At 41.3% G+C, this 15,372-nt stretch overlaps 1 protein-coding gene across 4 annotated transcripts in view; it reads left to right on the forward strand.

The window, feature by feature from the left end:
- LOC118237588 (kelch-like protein 5) overlaps positions 1-3,586 on the forward strand; it is a 68,955-nt gene extending 65,369 nt beyond the window's left edge. For 2 of the 4 annotated variants that reach the window (XM_027390741.2, XM_035452265.1), the window contains one exon: positions 2,366-2,422. In XM_027390741.2, the coding sequence (XP_027246542.1) occupies positions 2,366-2,422 (57 nt within the window). Of the gene's footprint in view, positions 1-46; positions 252-2,365 lie in introns of those variants that run through there. The other 2 variants (XM_027390739.2, XM_027390738.2) reach the window with 2 other exon arrangements.
- Positions 3,587-15,372: the final 11,786 nt, after the last annotated feature.

The raw sequence follows: 15,372 nt of genomic DNA on the forward strand, positions 1-15,372 counted from the left end.
ATTGTGAAAACAACTCTTTTGATAAGACCCTCTTGACTTTATCCAGCATTGACATACTTCACACAAATGTGGGGGTTGGAGAGATGACTCGAGTATTTGCTGCTTTTGCAAAGGACCCAAGTTTGATTCCCAGCCCTTGAATGGAGGCCCACAACATCCTCTAACTCCAGTTCCAGTGGATCTGGTGCCCTCTTCTGGATTCTAAGAGAACTGTACACACTCATTGTATGTACATATACATACAATCAGGCAAACACTCATACACATAAAATAAAAATAAAGCAATATTTTTAAGGAAATAAAGTTGCCTCTTGATTAAATATGAAAAAAAGAAGCAGTGTCTGATTTTATGACAAAATCCAAATTCCTTTGAACTATAAATTAATATTCAGATAAATTATTAACCACCATTCATTTGAAGAAATGTTCTAGAAATGTTCTATCGGTGGTAGAGCGGATAGACTGCAGGAGGGCTATACCAAAGGGACGAGGATTCTGTAGAAAATAAGCAAGGATAGTAGTCAGAAATATTTGAACAGCTTACCCATATATGAGTAATAATTTTTAAATACTCAATATTTTGGAAGCATGTTAAGTTTCTGGCTATAATCTAATAAACATGACAAACCTAAATTACATTAACAAGTTTGAAACTCAATGTGGTGAGCTTATTAATAAAAACTTCTTGCTAACCACATCTCATTCTGGAAAAGCCACATCCTTTAGGAGAAGCATGGTGTCAGAAACACTAAGCAGCTGGTCACATCGTGTCTGCAATCAGGAATTATAGAGCAACAAATATCCATGCCTGTTTTAGTCAGTGTTCTATTGCTTGGAGACACCATTTCCAAGGCAAACTTATAAAATAAAGCACTTAATTGGGGCCTTACTTAACAGTTTCAGAGGGCTAGTCCTTTATCATCATGATGGGAAGCAGCATCTCTTTCTCTAAAATGTGTTCAATATATTTATATTACAGATAAGGCAGAAGATAGACTTGAAGGGCAAATATTTTTACACAAAATATTTCAAGAGCAATGTCAGCTCCAGTTGTATGGCCCTGGAGCTGAGACAGAGAGAGAGAGACAGGGACAGAGAGAGAGAGAGAGAGAGACTGGGACTGGTGTGAGCTTTTGGAACCTCAAAGCCCACTCCCAGTGACATACCTCCTCCAAGATCACAGCTATTTCAATAAGGACACACCTCCTAATCCTTCCAAACAGTTTCTCAACTGGGGACCATGCATGCAAATATATGAGGGGCAACTCTTAGTCAATGCTCCACTCTTTCTCCTTTTTAATTCAGTCCAGGACCCAAGCCTACGGGAATGAGCCCTCCCATGTTCGGGGTGGGTCATTCCCTCCTAATTAAGTCTCTGGAAATGCCCCCCAGACACACGCAGAGTGTTGCCTACATGATTCTAAAATTAGCAAAATTAACGATGAAGATTAACCACAAAGCAACTTGGGGGAAGGGTGACAGTGATAGTATAAAAAGGGAGCTTAAGTTTGGAAAAGATAGCATAGAATAAGAGGATTTCTGTTATATGGTTTCAGTAAATGAAATGACTCAGTAGAAGGTATAAAAAGTAAGTGTCAGTCACACAGATGTCATGTTTATGGCCAATTTTTATTTGTGTATATAGGCTGTCTCTCCCTAAGGTGGGGTTTAAGAGATCAGGTTTGGACATATGTAAGATAAGTTTTTATAGTTCAAGAGTAGAGGTTTTCCAAATGAGAGATTTGGCCAGCAAACAGGCAGAGCGACAGAGGAAGAACAAAAGCATAACAAATTAGTCACAACAGCCTCCTGAAACAAAGACATGGTTGGAAGGTGGTTAAAACAGGGTGGTCATAGCTTTTTGAAACAAGGGTATAGTTGCAAGGTGATCATAACAACCTCCTGAAACAAAGGCATGGTTGCCATTTCCTGGAACTATTTATAGTTAAGGTTATAGGTGGGGCATAGGCAAATCCCTAGAAATAGAGACTTAATCATCATGAACTTAGTTTGCCTTTACTATAAATCAGTAATCTGTAGCCACATAGCTGTCTTGTTTAGATACTACTAGTTATGTTGCTTTTTAAGCACTTAAAATACGAGCTTAGACTTGTAATGCCTGAAAAATAACTGCTTTTGCTTTAGTACATTAACAAATGGATAAAAATACATTTATAGAGGGGCTGAAATGAGATTGCAAAGTCCCCAGTCATTGTCCACCCCACTGCCAGCGTTGTCCCAAAGCAGGAAGCGGTTGTATATTTACCATGTTGTCTAAGCTAGACTGTATCCAGTTGTCACGTCACTCACCTTTCACACTGGACACTTAGATGATCCATATCTGTGTCTCTTGCTTCTTTTTCAGGTTGCTCCACTGTGCCTAGGAAGAGCTGGAGCATGTGTTGTGACTGTGAAGATATAACTCTATGCTTTGTTCTCTAAATGACGATGCCCTCCCTCTCCCTTTATTAATATAAGGGCAGTCCTATCAGCGGATTCATTTTTAATGAACATTCGATGCCACATTCCTAGGCACAAAGTGCCTCATTTCAAAATGAAGATGTTGAAACAATGGAGGAAGGAATGGATGGACCAGGATGAGATACTTCGTTCGTCTCTTAGTAAACTAAAGCTGCAGCTAGCAGACTGAAACTATACCTGTCTGAAATGCAATATGAAGGCAAGTGCACTGCTCTACAACAATCCAGCACTAACTGGGAACTTCATCTATTTTTAGTCAGGCACATTTTATTCACATTGTCCAGAGTTATTACAGTACAAACATATAAACTTCCAAAATACTACTTTATAAGTTTGTCATAATGAGCTTCCATACTTTTTATTATTTAATCAAACCACTATTTTAATGACATACTAAAGACTATGCTGTCTGGTTTTTTCAGGTACAATGATATTAAATATGCTCTAGTTGTGAATTTTATTACTAAAATTGGTTTAACCCAAGAATAAAGAAAAACACTTAAAGCATTAAAAAAATAAGACTGACCAAATAAAAACTTGATAGGATCTCTAGGTCCTACTTAAATAGCCATTCCATCCCATCTAGATCCACGGAGAACTGTGTGATAGGCTATGACTGAAATTAAAGCGGGATGCTTTACATTAAGATATGCAAGTTTATGTAGAGAAAACAAATACTATAGACTCTATAATGTTCTTCCACCTAACTAGTATTTAATTATGTGGATTTCTTTTATACTACAAAAGATTGTTTGAGTTTGTCTTTTTGATACTGATGCAATTGTTTGGCTGTTCTTACATTCTGTCTGCTGCTGCCTGTTGTCTCACATTTTGACCCATTGTGTTAAGAACCTATTGTGCTCCTTTGTAATCAAAAAATTGGGGGGGATGCTAATTGAATATTTGAAAAATAAGTATAAAGTGTTTGTTACTCAAAATTTTATACATTTGTAAATTCTAATTACATATGTGAATGTTAATAGTCTCAGTGAATTGTTTATTGTTTGTAAATGCCCCGGGCAGTAATATTGTATGAAACTTTCTTTAAGGTAGAAGACATTACCTTAATATAAAATAGATGTAAACTAAAGTCCGCTCTCTCAAAGTACAGTGTTATGCTTAATATATTCTTATTTATATTAGGACAGCCTTTATTTTAGTTGCTTTCTTTAAAAAGTGAAACACAATCCCTTTTTATTGAAATGACTTTGGTTTTTTGGTTTTGGTTTTGTTCTCTGAGACAGGGGCTCACTATGTAGCCCTGGCTGTCCTAGAACCCACTATACAGACCAGATTGGCCTTGAACTCACAGAGATCCCCTGCTTCTGCCTCCTGAGTGCTGGGATTAAAGGCGTGCACCTCCATGCCCACCTGGTTCCTTAATATTTAAGGAAAAGCTTATTTGAATTATTCCTAGAATTGTATATACATTTTACTTTAGGAAACTAAATGTTTAAAGCGTAACATCTCAAACATCTTAATATTGAATTGCATCATACCTTGACTGACTGGAAACAAATGTATTAAAAATAAGCATTAATTCCAAAAAATTATATAACCTAGACTAGATGGGTAAATTCCTAGTTACATACAAATTATAAAAACTGACTCAAAAAGTAAAAAAATCTATGCAGATCTGTAACAAGTAAAGAGCACAAGTAACTAAAGAAGTAGGAGGGGAAATTATTGTTTTAATTGATTTTTAAAGTATTTAATAAAATACAATAGCCTTTCATGGTTTAAAAAAAATCGGAAGTGGAGACTTCCCTTAACCTGCTAAAAGGCTTTTCTGAAAACCCACAGCTGACAGCACAATGAAAGAGTGAGACCTTCACCTGTGTGGTCAAGGAAATGGTTCATCTGTGCAGCTGTCCAACACTGAACTAGAGTTCCAGCCAGAGAAATTAGAAAAAGAGAGAGAGAAATAGGGAATTCAGATTTTAATAAAAACCTATATTAACAGACAATATAATCCTACACTTTAAAAAGACTAAAGAATCCACCACAAAACAAAAAAGCAACTAGCTAACTAAAGTTTCAGAAATGTTGCTGTGTGTGAGATCTCAGAAAGCCAGTTGTTTCTGTACACTAACGAAGGGCAGTGGGAGACGATGAAGGAGGCAATGCCATTTATAACATGGGGAAAATGGAACACTTAGAATCAATTTACCAAGGAGGTGGTGTATGCAGATGATCTATCTGTGTGTTGCTGAAATGGAGAAGATGTAAATACTCAGAAGGTATCCTTTGTTCAGGGTTGGAAATGTGTGGAGATGACACCACCCCACCACCGTGGGCACACTCCCTACAAGACCCTGAATAAACTTCTTGCTGGATTGAGAAAGTTAGTCCTAAAATGCATATGGAATTGTAAGAGACCCCAAAGGATCCATAAAACAAGCATGCTTAATAATGGGGAAGTGAGTAGCCCTGTGGTGGTAGAGCACACCTTTAATCCCAGCACTGGGGAGGCAGAGGCAGGTGGATCTCTGTGGGTTCAAGGCCAACCTGGTCTACCCAGAGAAACCATGTTTTGAAAAATCCAAAACAACAACAACAATAATAATAATAATAATAAGGAAGTGAGGGGGCCACAGATTTCCTTATTTTTTCCGGGGGGGGCAAGGCTACATTAAGCAAAACAGTGTGATACTGTACATAAATAAACACACAGACCATAGGATGGGATAAAATGTCCAGAAGTAACTTGGGAAAGTGTACTAGATATGCTGATTTCCAGCAAGGATGCCAAAGCATTTGGGAAAAATATCCACATGGAAAAGAATAGAGTTCAGCCCTTCACACTGTGTGGAAGTTAATACAATGTAGATCAAAAATCTAAATGTAGGAATTAAAACCACAGTGCTGAGAAGGAAACATATACCCTTGGTAACTTTGGACTTAGGTATTGTTTCCTGGATATGACACTAAAACCACAAGCAATAAAAATAAATTGGACCTGAGTTTCAGTCCCCAGGAGCCACGTTTTCATGAGCAGACATGACTGTAACCCCAGAAACTAGAGCGCAGATACAGGCAGATCCCAGGAGTTCTCAGGCCATGAGCCAAGCACAACGCAACTTCCAGTCAAGTGAGAGGCCCTGTCTCAAGAGAATAGAAAACACCGGATGCCCAGCTCAGACATGCCCGCAACTGCACACACAAAGTGAAAAGACAACTTAGGATGGGGGAAAAAAAATCATTGCAAATTATATATCGGGTAAGGGACTGGAATTCAGACTATAAAAGGAATTCAGACATTCAATACCAAAAAGACGATCCAGTCAGAAATGAGCAAAGGATGTAAGTAGAGGTCCAAGAAAGCGATACAAATAACAAGCACATAAGAAGATGATTACCATCACTGGTCATTATGCAAATCCACAGGGCTATGAGATACCACTTCACTCCCACTAGAATGGCTAATTTTAAAAGCAGAAAATGAGTGCTGGAGCAGACATGGAGAAATCGTTCACTGTGGGCATGTAAAATGGTGCAGCTGCGGAGACAGCTTGCTGCGCGATTTGCGTGACCCAGCACTCCCACTCCTGGCTGTCCACCAAAAACTGAAAACCTGTTCAAACAAAAGCCTGCATACAGAAATATTCACAGCAACTGTAGCAACTGAAAGGTGGAGGTGGCCCAAGTGTCCACCAGGTTGAACACTGTGCACATGCAAGGTGATGTATCCAGCCAGAGAGAAATGGAGCGCTCATGCACGCTACAACTCAGATGAACTGCGAAGCATTTGCAGTTCGCTGAGTGGAAGACGCCAGACGGAAGAGGCTGCGGGGTGGATGAGATGTCTGAGATTGACAAAAGCATACAAAAGACAAAAGTGTGATCAGAGACTGTGAGGGACAGTGGGATATGGATGCTTGATGAGTAAGGAGTTTCCTTTGGGGAATGAACGTTCTGGGACTACTTTCTGGTGATAGTTTCACAATGGTGAGGGTACAAAGTGTCACTAGTGGTAAACTTTATGCACATCTTACCACAGTTCATTTTTAAAAGCTTTATTAGAAAGCTGGCATATATGCCATTAATCCCAGCACTCAGGAGGCCCAGGATCTGTCAATTTAAGACCAGCCTGGTCTGCACAGTGAGTTCTAGGACAGCCAGGGACATTGCTGAGACCCTGTCTGAAACAATAAATAAATGGCTTTATTAAACACAATATTTTGAACTGTCATAAGAATACACATTACTGGGATTAAAATTCTGGATTTATAAGCATCCCAAAGACAATTTTTTAGATGCAGTTTTTAAGTAAATTTTAGAACTCTGACAGGAAGAAAAGCTCATTAGCTGTTTATCTTGTTAGTCCAAGAAGAGAACGAGGTAGAAGTTTGGCTGGGAGCATAATGACGACTTGACCCCTGCCTTCTGTCCCCTGACCCAGGCTGATAACTTCCTCTGGGCTAATGAGGCCTAGCCTGGACTGGGGAGTGTGGGAAACATTGGATACTTTGATTGCTTTGATTTGTGGAGACTAAACTACCCTTGTGTTATTTTAAATGGTTTTTAGATTATTGTGGTAGTATTGCTTGTTATAATAAGTTTGTGCCCAAAACATAACATGCAGGCTGTTCAGTTCTGACACGGAGCAGTTTATCTCAGTACACTGCTCGAAAGCCGGTTGGGTGGCTTAGTATTTCTACTTTTGGATAAACTCTGCTCAGCAGAGGTCTATTGCCACTCTGTGAGGGCAGTAGCATGTTTGTGTGTGAGTGTGTGTGTGTGTGTGTGTGTGTGTGTATGTGTGTGTGTGTGTGTGTGTGTGTGTGTGCGCGTGCGTGCGCGCACGCGCGTGAGTGTACGCAGGTGTACCCATACACACACAGAGGCCAGATGTCTTCCTCACTTCGTCTCCATCCTAGTCTCTCACTAAACCTTGAGCTCAACAATTTGTCTAGCCAGCAAGCTCTGGGGACCTTCCTGCCTCTACCTCCTCAGCTGGCTGCTGTGCCTGGCTTTTCTTGTTGGCACTGGGGATCCAAACTCAGGTGCTTATACTTAGAAAGCAAGCACTTTACCAACTGTGTCATCTCTGGTGCTACTGCCATTTTTTAGTAAAAGATGACTTTAAGATTTCAACTCAGAGCCAGAGGCAGAGGGTAGGCAGATCTCTGTGTTCAAGGTCAGCCTGGTCTACAGAGAGGATTCCAGGACAGCCAGGGCTACACAGAGAAAGCATTTCTCATGGGGGAAAAAAGAATTCAACTAAGCAACTGTTTGAAATTAAGACCTCAGCTAAACTTTGTAAATGACTCTCTTTAAAGTGACACATTTTATAAATATATAATAAGCTGAGTTCAGCAAAGGTGTGGATGGAGTCGGGTTTACAGACAGCCACATCCTTGCTCCAAGGCAGCTGGAGTGATGAGGTTAGGGAGAAGCTGCTGTGCAGAAAGCTGTCTCTGGGCAACCACAAGAATAGCTGTTGCCATGTGAGAATGTCAGAGAGAAAAACACCAGATAACAGGTTTGGCAAAGCTGACCTACTTACTTGATTGTGTATCAGAAACTCAGTGGAAAAGCTGCAGAGGACATGAGGGAAGGGATTAATCCAACAGAGAAAGTCCTGTACCTCAGAAACTTTCTAATCAATAGGACTGCTTTGTGCATCAACTTGACACAAGCTAGAGTCCCCAGAGGAAGGAGCCTCAGTTGAGGAAATGCCTCAATGAGATTCAGCTGTAAGGCATGTTCTCATTTAGTGATCAATGGAAGCAGAGCTCAGACCATGGTGGGTGGTGCCATGCCTGGGCTGCTGCTCCTGGGCTCTATAAGAAAGCAGGCTGAGCAAGCCATGGGAAGCAAGCCAGTAAGCAGCACTCCTCCATGGCCTCTGCATCAGCTCCTGCTTCCAGGATCCTGTCCTGTTTGAGTTCCTATCCTTAGTTCCTTCAGTGATGAAGAGCAACGCTGAAGTGTAAGCCTAATAAACCCTTTCCTTCCCAACTTGCTTTTTGGTTATGGTGTTCTCGTCAAAGCAATAGAAACCCTAAGACAGACTCTAGGCAAAAAGCTAGGAGGCTAACATCTTACACTCAAATAGATCCTAAAGAAAAGGAGGGGACCACGTTAGTTCCCTCAGAGCTTACAAGAGTATGTTTTATATTTATTTTTATTTAGCATGTATTCATATATTTATATTTAAATATATTTATATTTAGCATGTGTCTGTTATGCCTTCTCATAAGCTCTCACTCACTTTGTGTGAACATAAATATGAAGGATATTTGATGCTTGGGCTGAATCACACCTAAGGCAGAGTGGGATAACAAAGAGAATCCCTGTGGTTTCACTCTTCTCCTGCTAGGGGAGAAGGCTGGCTGGGAGATGGCTGGAAAGCATGTGCAGGGGGATGGGAAAGCCAGACATCATCAGAAAGTCTGGGACGGTCGGGGTGGTGGCAGCATTGTACATATGCTGAGGAATGGAGAGAGCTGTCAGCTCATTTGTTTGGGGGGAGGGTTGTTTGTTTTTCAATACCGGGTTTTTCTGTGTAGCCCTGGCTGTCCTGGAACTTGCTTTGTAGACCAAGTTGGCCTCAAATTCAGAATCCACCTGCTTCACTTGTTAGTTTAGAGAGCAATCATATTGTTAAACAAATCTGGAATTACTTTTTAAAATTAAGGATAGGGAGCTGGAAAGACAGATGGCTCAGTGGTTAAGAGCACATCCTGCTCTTGCAGAACTGAGTTCAGGTCCCAGCACCCACAGCAGTCAGTTCACAACCACAAGTAACTCCAGCCTCAGGGAAGACCGAGCCCCCTCCTAGCATCTGCAGACACCTGCATTCACAAGCCTGTATACCACCCCATACACACACTCACAAGTATATGCATAATTTTAAAATAAAAGTATCTTTCTAAAGTAGAATTAAGGCCAGTAATCTTTTTTTTAAAAAAATGAAATTAAACCAAAACAGTCTTGCTATGTAGACCTGAATTCCTATATATGTGCCACATAGTGTAACTCACAGAAATCTGCCTCCCCCTGCCTCCTGAGTGCTAGAATCAAAAGTGTGTACCACCATGGCTGGCACCAATCTGTACATGACTCCAAAACACATGGATACTCTGCCAATGGTTGCAGCAACTACCAGATGCAGTCTGCAAACGGCCCCCAGTTACTCAGCCTGACAGCTCTTCCATTCAACCTATTGGGTCAAATGAGTGTGTGGAGGCAGAGGCAGGTGGATCTCTATGAGTCTGAGGCCAGCCTGGTCTACAAAGTGAGTTCCTGGACAGCCAGAGTGATACAGAGAAACCCGGTCTCAAAAACAAACAAAAGAGTCAAATAAACCACTTTCAACAAGAATATTCACAGAGGTCTTGTTTCTTTCCTCATAAATTTTCAAATGTGTTGACATTTTATTCAATATTGGGTGGTGGCAAACTTATTCTCCTTGTGTCACACATGGAATATGGAGGAGTCAAAATAAGAACTAGTCATTACAGGACATAGGGAAATAGAGTAGGGACTGACTAGCTTCCATGGTGCTGAAAGGTACTGTGCAGGCTGTTGGGAGAGAAAAATCATCCAGTCTTAACCCAGCCGTGGACCCAGCATGCTACACTACTAACATGCCAGGCAAGATGTGCCTACGAGAGCAATAGTGATGACTGTTCTGGAGCTAACAGCTTCTCCCTCGTTGAATTTAAAGACTGATCCAGGAAAGGGAATCCATGCCTGGTACTGTAAACCTCATCCCCAGTGGCTGGGGATGTCATCAGCCCTGGTGAGAAATCTACTGTTATTTCTCTAAGTGGACATTGTGCCTGTCACATACTGCCTTCTACACGTTTATTTACGCTCGTAGATCAATGCTGTGCTCCCTCGTCTTTGGCCAGAGAAGCTTCCTTTTGCAGTGGGCAGTGGCTATTGAAGAGACTCGTAACTGAAAAATAAGTGACTATTGATTGTTCAGTCCTGAATAGGATATTAGTGTCACCCCTGAAAGGTTCAGGGGACATTGTAGAAGAGGGAACAGGAAGAGTATAATGGGGGATAACGAGCTGGCTCAGCAGGTAAAGGTGCTTGCCACCAAGCCCAAGGGCTGAGTTTGGTCCCCAGAACCCACATTGTGGAAGGAGAAACCAACTCCCCAAATTTGTCCTCTGGCCTCTCCATGTGCACTGAGGCATGCATATGTATGTGTATATGTGCATGCACACACACACACACACACACACACACACACACACACATATATATACATATATATGCATATATATATGCATATATATATATATATATATATATATTATACACGTGTATTTAAAAAAAATAATGTAAGAGCCAGAGACAGAGTGTTGAGAAACACCATCTTCCAGGCATGGCATGGTCACTGCAGCTCGTGAGCTCACAGTATCTGTGACTACCTGCACAACACTGGGTTCCTCAACAACAGCATTTTTTATATATTAAGGAGGATACATTTATAAAAGCTCCTTAAGAAGGTATTTGTCACAGTCTAAAGTAAAAAAATAAAATTCAAAAATAGGAAGCACTCACAGCAGACACTGGTTTGGGGTAAGGCTTAGGTAAATTATTAGATGAATCGCCCCTTCTTAAAATAACCAAAGTAGGTGGGCAGTGGTGATGCATGCCTTTAATCCCAGCACTCGGGAGGCAGAGGCAGTCGGATCTCTGAGTTTGAGGCCAGCCTAGTCTACAGAGTGAGTTCCAAGGCAGCCAGGGCTGCACAGAGAAACCCAGTCTCAAGAAAAAAAAAGTATCTGAAAAATATGAAATATGTTTTCTTTAGAACATCGAAGGGCAGTCAGAACACTGAGGATTAGGAGGATAAAAATCTAGATGACAGAAGAGCCTAGAATGATGAGCAGGGCACCAAACTGTTTTGCCTGAGATTGTTTGCCAAGCTCACTAACTTGCTCTTTGGTTTGGTTGGCCACCCAGGAAATAGGGCAGAGAAGGGGAAATGTAGGGCATGCCTGAGGTGAGGAGACCACAGCAGAATGACACTGCAACCTCTAAGCTTTACCACCCCTAAGGTGAGGGTCAGCCAAGGGAACATGGATCCCCATTGTGAGGACACACACAAATCAAGATGACTCATGATTCTGTGTAGTTAATGCTATTTAGTTCATTGTTCTCTTTTTCTGTCAATGACAGTGTGCTTTAAAAGTTGAGCTAAAGAGTTGGGCATGGTGGTACATGCCTATAATCCCAGCACGTGAGAGGCAGAGACCAACAGATCAAAACCGAAGCCAGCCGGACTACAGAGAAATAATACAGAGTTTCTGGGAGTCAGGTGGTCTATCAATGAAGGTCTATAATTAAAAACAGCAAGTACTATCGGAATATGTTTAAAATTCATATTTTAAATCTGTAGTATATTAAAGTTTCAAGTGAATAAATATTTACATGAGTCCTTTTTGAAGACTCAAGATAGAGAAAAATACCTGGTACAAGATTATACCTCAGGACTCTTGATCTGACAATGTATCTCAGTGAGTAGAGTATTGGCCTAGCATTCATGCAGCCCTGGACTGGTACCCCATCCCATGAACAGAGTATAGTGAGTCACCCCTGTAATCCCAGCACTTAGGAGATAGAGGCAGAGGATCAGAAACTTGGGGTCATCCTTTGCTAAGTAAAGAAGTGGAGGCCATCCTGGGCTACATGAGACCTTGTATAAAATTAATCATGAGGGCCAATGCAAAAGGAGAAGGAGGGAGGAGAGACAAATAATACTAAGGATGCTTGAAAAGTCTATAAGGAATCATATTGTTTCATAGTTACCTAAAAACAAAAACAAAAACAACCTCAGAATCAAGCATAAAAAAAAAAACTTCCTTTCAAGATGTTGATCAGGGGAGTCCAAGAGACTCCCCAAACAGTATAGGCTATTGCTTCTGCCTTCAATTGCCTCTCAAAAGTAGAAGGTAAATTTCTATTACTGAAGACACCATGTGCTTCAGACACTGTTTAGAGGAGTTGAGCTAATCTGATCCAAAGGCCTCCTCCCTGAGGGCTAGCTTTCATAATACCAGAAGATGCTATGCAATTTGCCAAGAGAAGGATGCATTCAAAGTCCTACCCAGCTTTGACACCATGAACCACAACAATGATCAAGGCAACGCATCCCTAAAGTGCAATAGTGGCATCATATCTTGGCAGTAACCAACAGCTGTCTAATTCGATTTAAGGCCTTATCAACAGGAAGGAAATCATGCCTGGTAGTGTAAACCTAGACAATCGCCTGTAGCTAGTGAGGTCATAAACCTTAGAGGAGAACCTACCACTGCCACTTTCCTAAACCAGCACAATTCCTAACTGCATTTTAAATACTTATCCTCAACCCACAGGTAAGTGTAGCTCTCAACCTTCATCCAAGAAGCATCTTTTTGCAGCAGCTGGAAATCATCACAGAAAGACACACCTGATCAAAAGGCAGAAAACAACTAACTGTGGGGTGCCCAGGCACAACTGATGCAGCTAGAATACAACCCGTACAGCTAAGGCTCAGAGAACATCATGAAAGAGGGACAGAAAGGTTGTAAGAGCCAAAGGATCTGAAGTCAGTTGCAAGACTGTACATTCTAGATAAGACAGGAGAGCTATAGCCATGGAATCTCAACAGTATGGCAGCTTAAACAAGACCTGAACAATGGCACCCCAGATGATGTGCCAGAGTGGATGAGGAAAATCACTACAGGCAGTTAACAGCTCCTGAGACGGGGAGAATTATTCATCTTCCCCAAATGAGAACCTTAAATGGTTATCCAATCCCAAGAGATCAGCCCCCGCCCCCTAAAAAGTACAGATTCAACAGAATGCTTTTATATATTCCTTCACGTGTGTGTGTATGGGGGGGGGGGGAGAGAGCACCAGGTAGAGGCACATGGGAGGGATTAAAGGGGAGAAGAATTTAATTACATTTTAATTAAATATTTTAAAACTAAATTTTTTAAAAACTTAATTCAGAGGAAGTATATATAGTTTTGAAGATAACAAACACCAGCTCTCTGGCCAAATCTGTTCAGTGTTTGTTTTTCGTGAACAAAGTGTTGTTGAAGCATAGACTCTTAGTGGGGCATCTAGAAGAAATTAAATTTTAGAATGCATGTTTTATTTAATCATCGCAGGGGCATGAGGCATTTGTTTTCTGTAATACAGGGAGTCTGAGCTGATGTGCTCATGTGCTAAGCACTTCATATATGTCCCATCTCATTTCATCCTAACAATGGCGATAAGAAGTACATAGGATTATTCAAGATTGATGGTATGCAGAAACTCTAGTAAATGGCACAGCCACATTCTAAAGCAAACCAGATTTGTGAGGGTTTTAAAGGCCGTTTCAGCATGCTGTGTGGAGCTGAGTCCATGCTGTCTTGGTTAATCACAAGGACGTGTTTCATGCCAAGGTCAGATACTGTAATGTGCAGACTTGCCATGTCTGAGGCTCTGCTTAAACTTTTACTTTTTTGTGGGTAGTAACAAGCTAAAATTCAACCTATTATGTACATGAACAGTCTTTCTCTTTCTCTTTCTCTCTCTCTCTCTCTCTCTCTCTCTCTCTCTCTCTCTCTCTCTCTCTCTCGTGCACATACTTTCCCTAGTGAAAGGACAAAAGAAGGACATTTTAGAAGGGCTGGCATGCTTCATGGTGGCAGAGCAGCATTGTTGCTATTAATAGAGCAAAGAGCAGGGGTGCTGAGTAGAGCAGTAATGAATGAAAATGAGGGGAAGAACACGAGGAAGAAATCATGAATCTATTATTAGAAATTTAATATAATGTAAAGGGGACCGCTGCTGCACAAGTCTAGGGGAAATGTATAGTTATCTGAGGGAGTAATTGTGCCTCTGTGATGAAGCAGTGGGAAGCCAATCAGGCCTCTAAAGCCCACAGCTGAACAGGGGGCATTTGCTACAGAGACTGTATGGCACACAGAAGAATGGACTCCAACACACTGGCTGGTTACCAGGGTCTGAGATCTGCCTTGTCCTACTTGACTTGATAGATTAACCTGCTATTGTTTAATGGTTGCTATCACAAGACACCGTGAGTGAAAGATGGGTTTTATTTCAACACAGAAAGCAGCATGGGCACCATGTGTGGGTCAATCCTTCTTACTCCAAGTCCCCCAGGCTCACTGCCGAGAATCCCAGGTAGAAATGCACTGTGCTTCTGAAACCTAGTCCTTTTGTAGACCGTGGAAGCAGCCTGTGCTTTGTCCTCAAGGCTCCTCACTGCGTACTCATGACTGATAAATAGCCCAAGTATTGGCAGGGGCATGCTGGACCTGAGACAGACTGGCTCTTCACTTCCTCCAGCAATGTCTCCAGTGGCTTCTGTTGGTAATGCCTAACTGTTCCACCTGGCAAAGGATAAAAGGGCCCATGTCCTTTCGCAATCAGCAGATAATAAGGAGTGAATGAAAACAAGAAGCAACAAACTGAAAACTGGCAAATTCAATTATCAGTAATGCCTGGGTGCAGCTGAGTAGAAATACTGTTGAAAGTCTAGAAGAAAAAGCAGTGATCCAATTTTTTTTTAACACATCAGTATCTAGTATCTAATGTCTATCATCATCTACCTTTCTCTGTGTGGTGTGTGTGAGAGAGAGACAAGTCCATTGTTTGCACTAAAATAACTAAAACCCATGGTCCTTGACTATGATGATTAATCTTCACTGTAAGCTCCATTGGCATTAAAATCACTATGGAAACAGCTCTGGACACATCTGTGGGGGTATTTCCACAGACCGTGAAGTAATACCGCTTACTGGCTTGCAATTCTGGCTCCTGCTCAGCTTATTTTTAATATAACCCAACATCACCTTCCAGGGATAGCACTGTCCACAGTGGCCTAGGACCTCCAATATCAACACCAATCCAGACAATTCCCCACAG

This window comes from Cricetulus griseus (genome assembly GCF_003668045.3).
Source record: "Cricetulus griseus strain 17A/GY chromosome 1 unlocalized genomic scaffold, alternate assembly CriGri-PICRH-1.0 chr1_1, whole genome shotgun sequence".
Classification (NCBI taxonomy): Eukaryota; Metazoa; Chordata; class Mammalia; order Rodentia; family Cricetidae; genus Cricetulus; species Cricetulus griseus.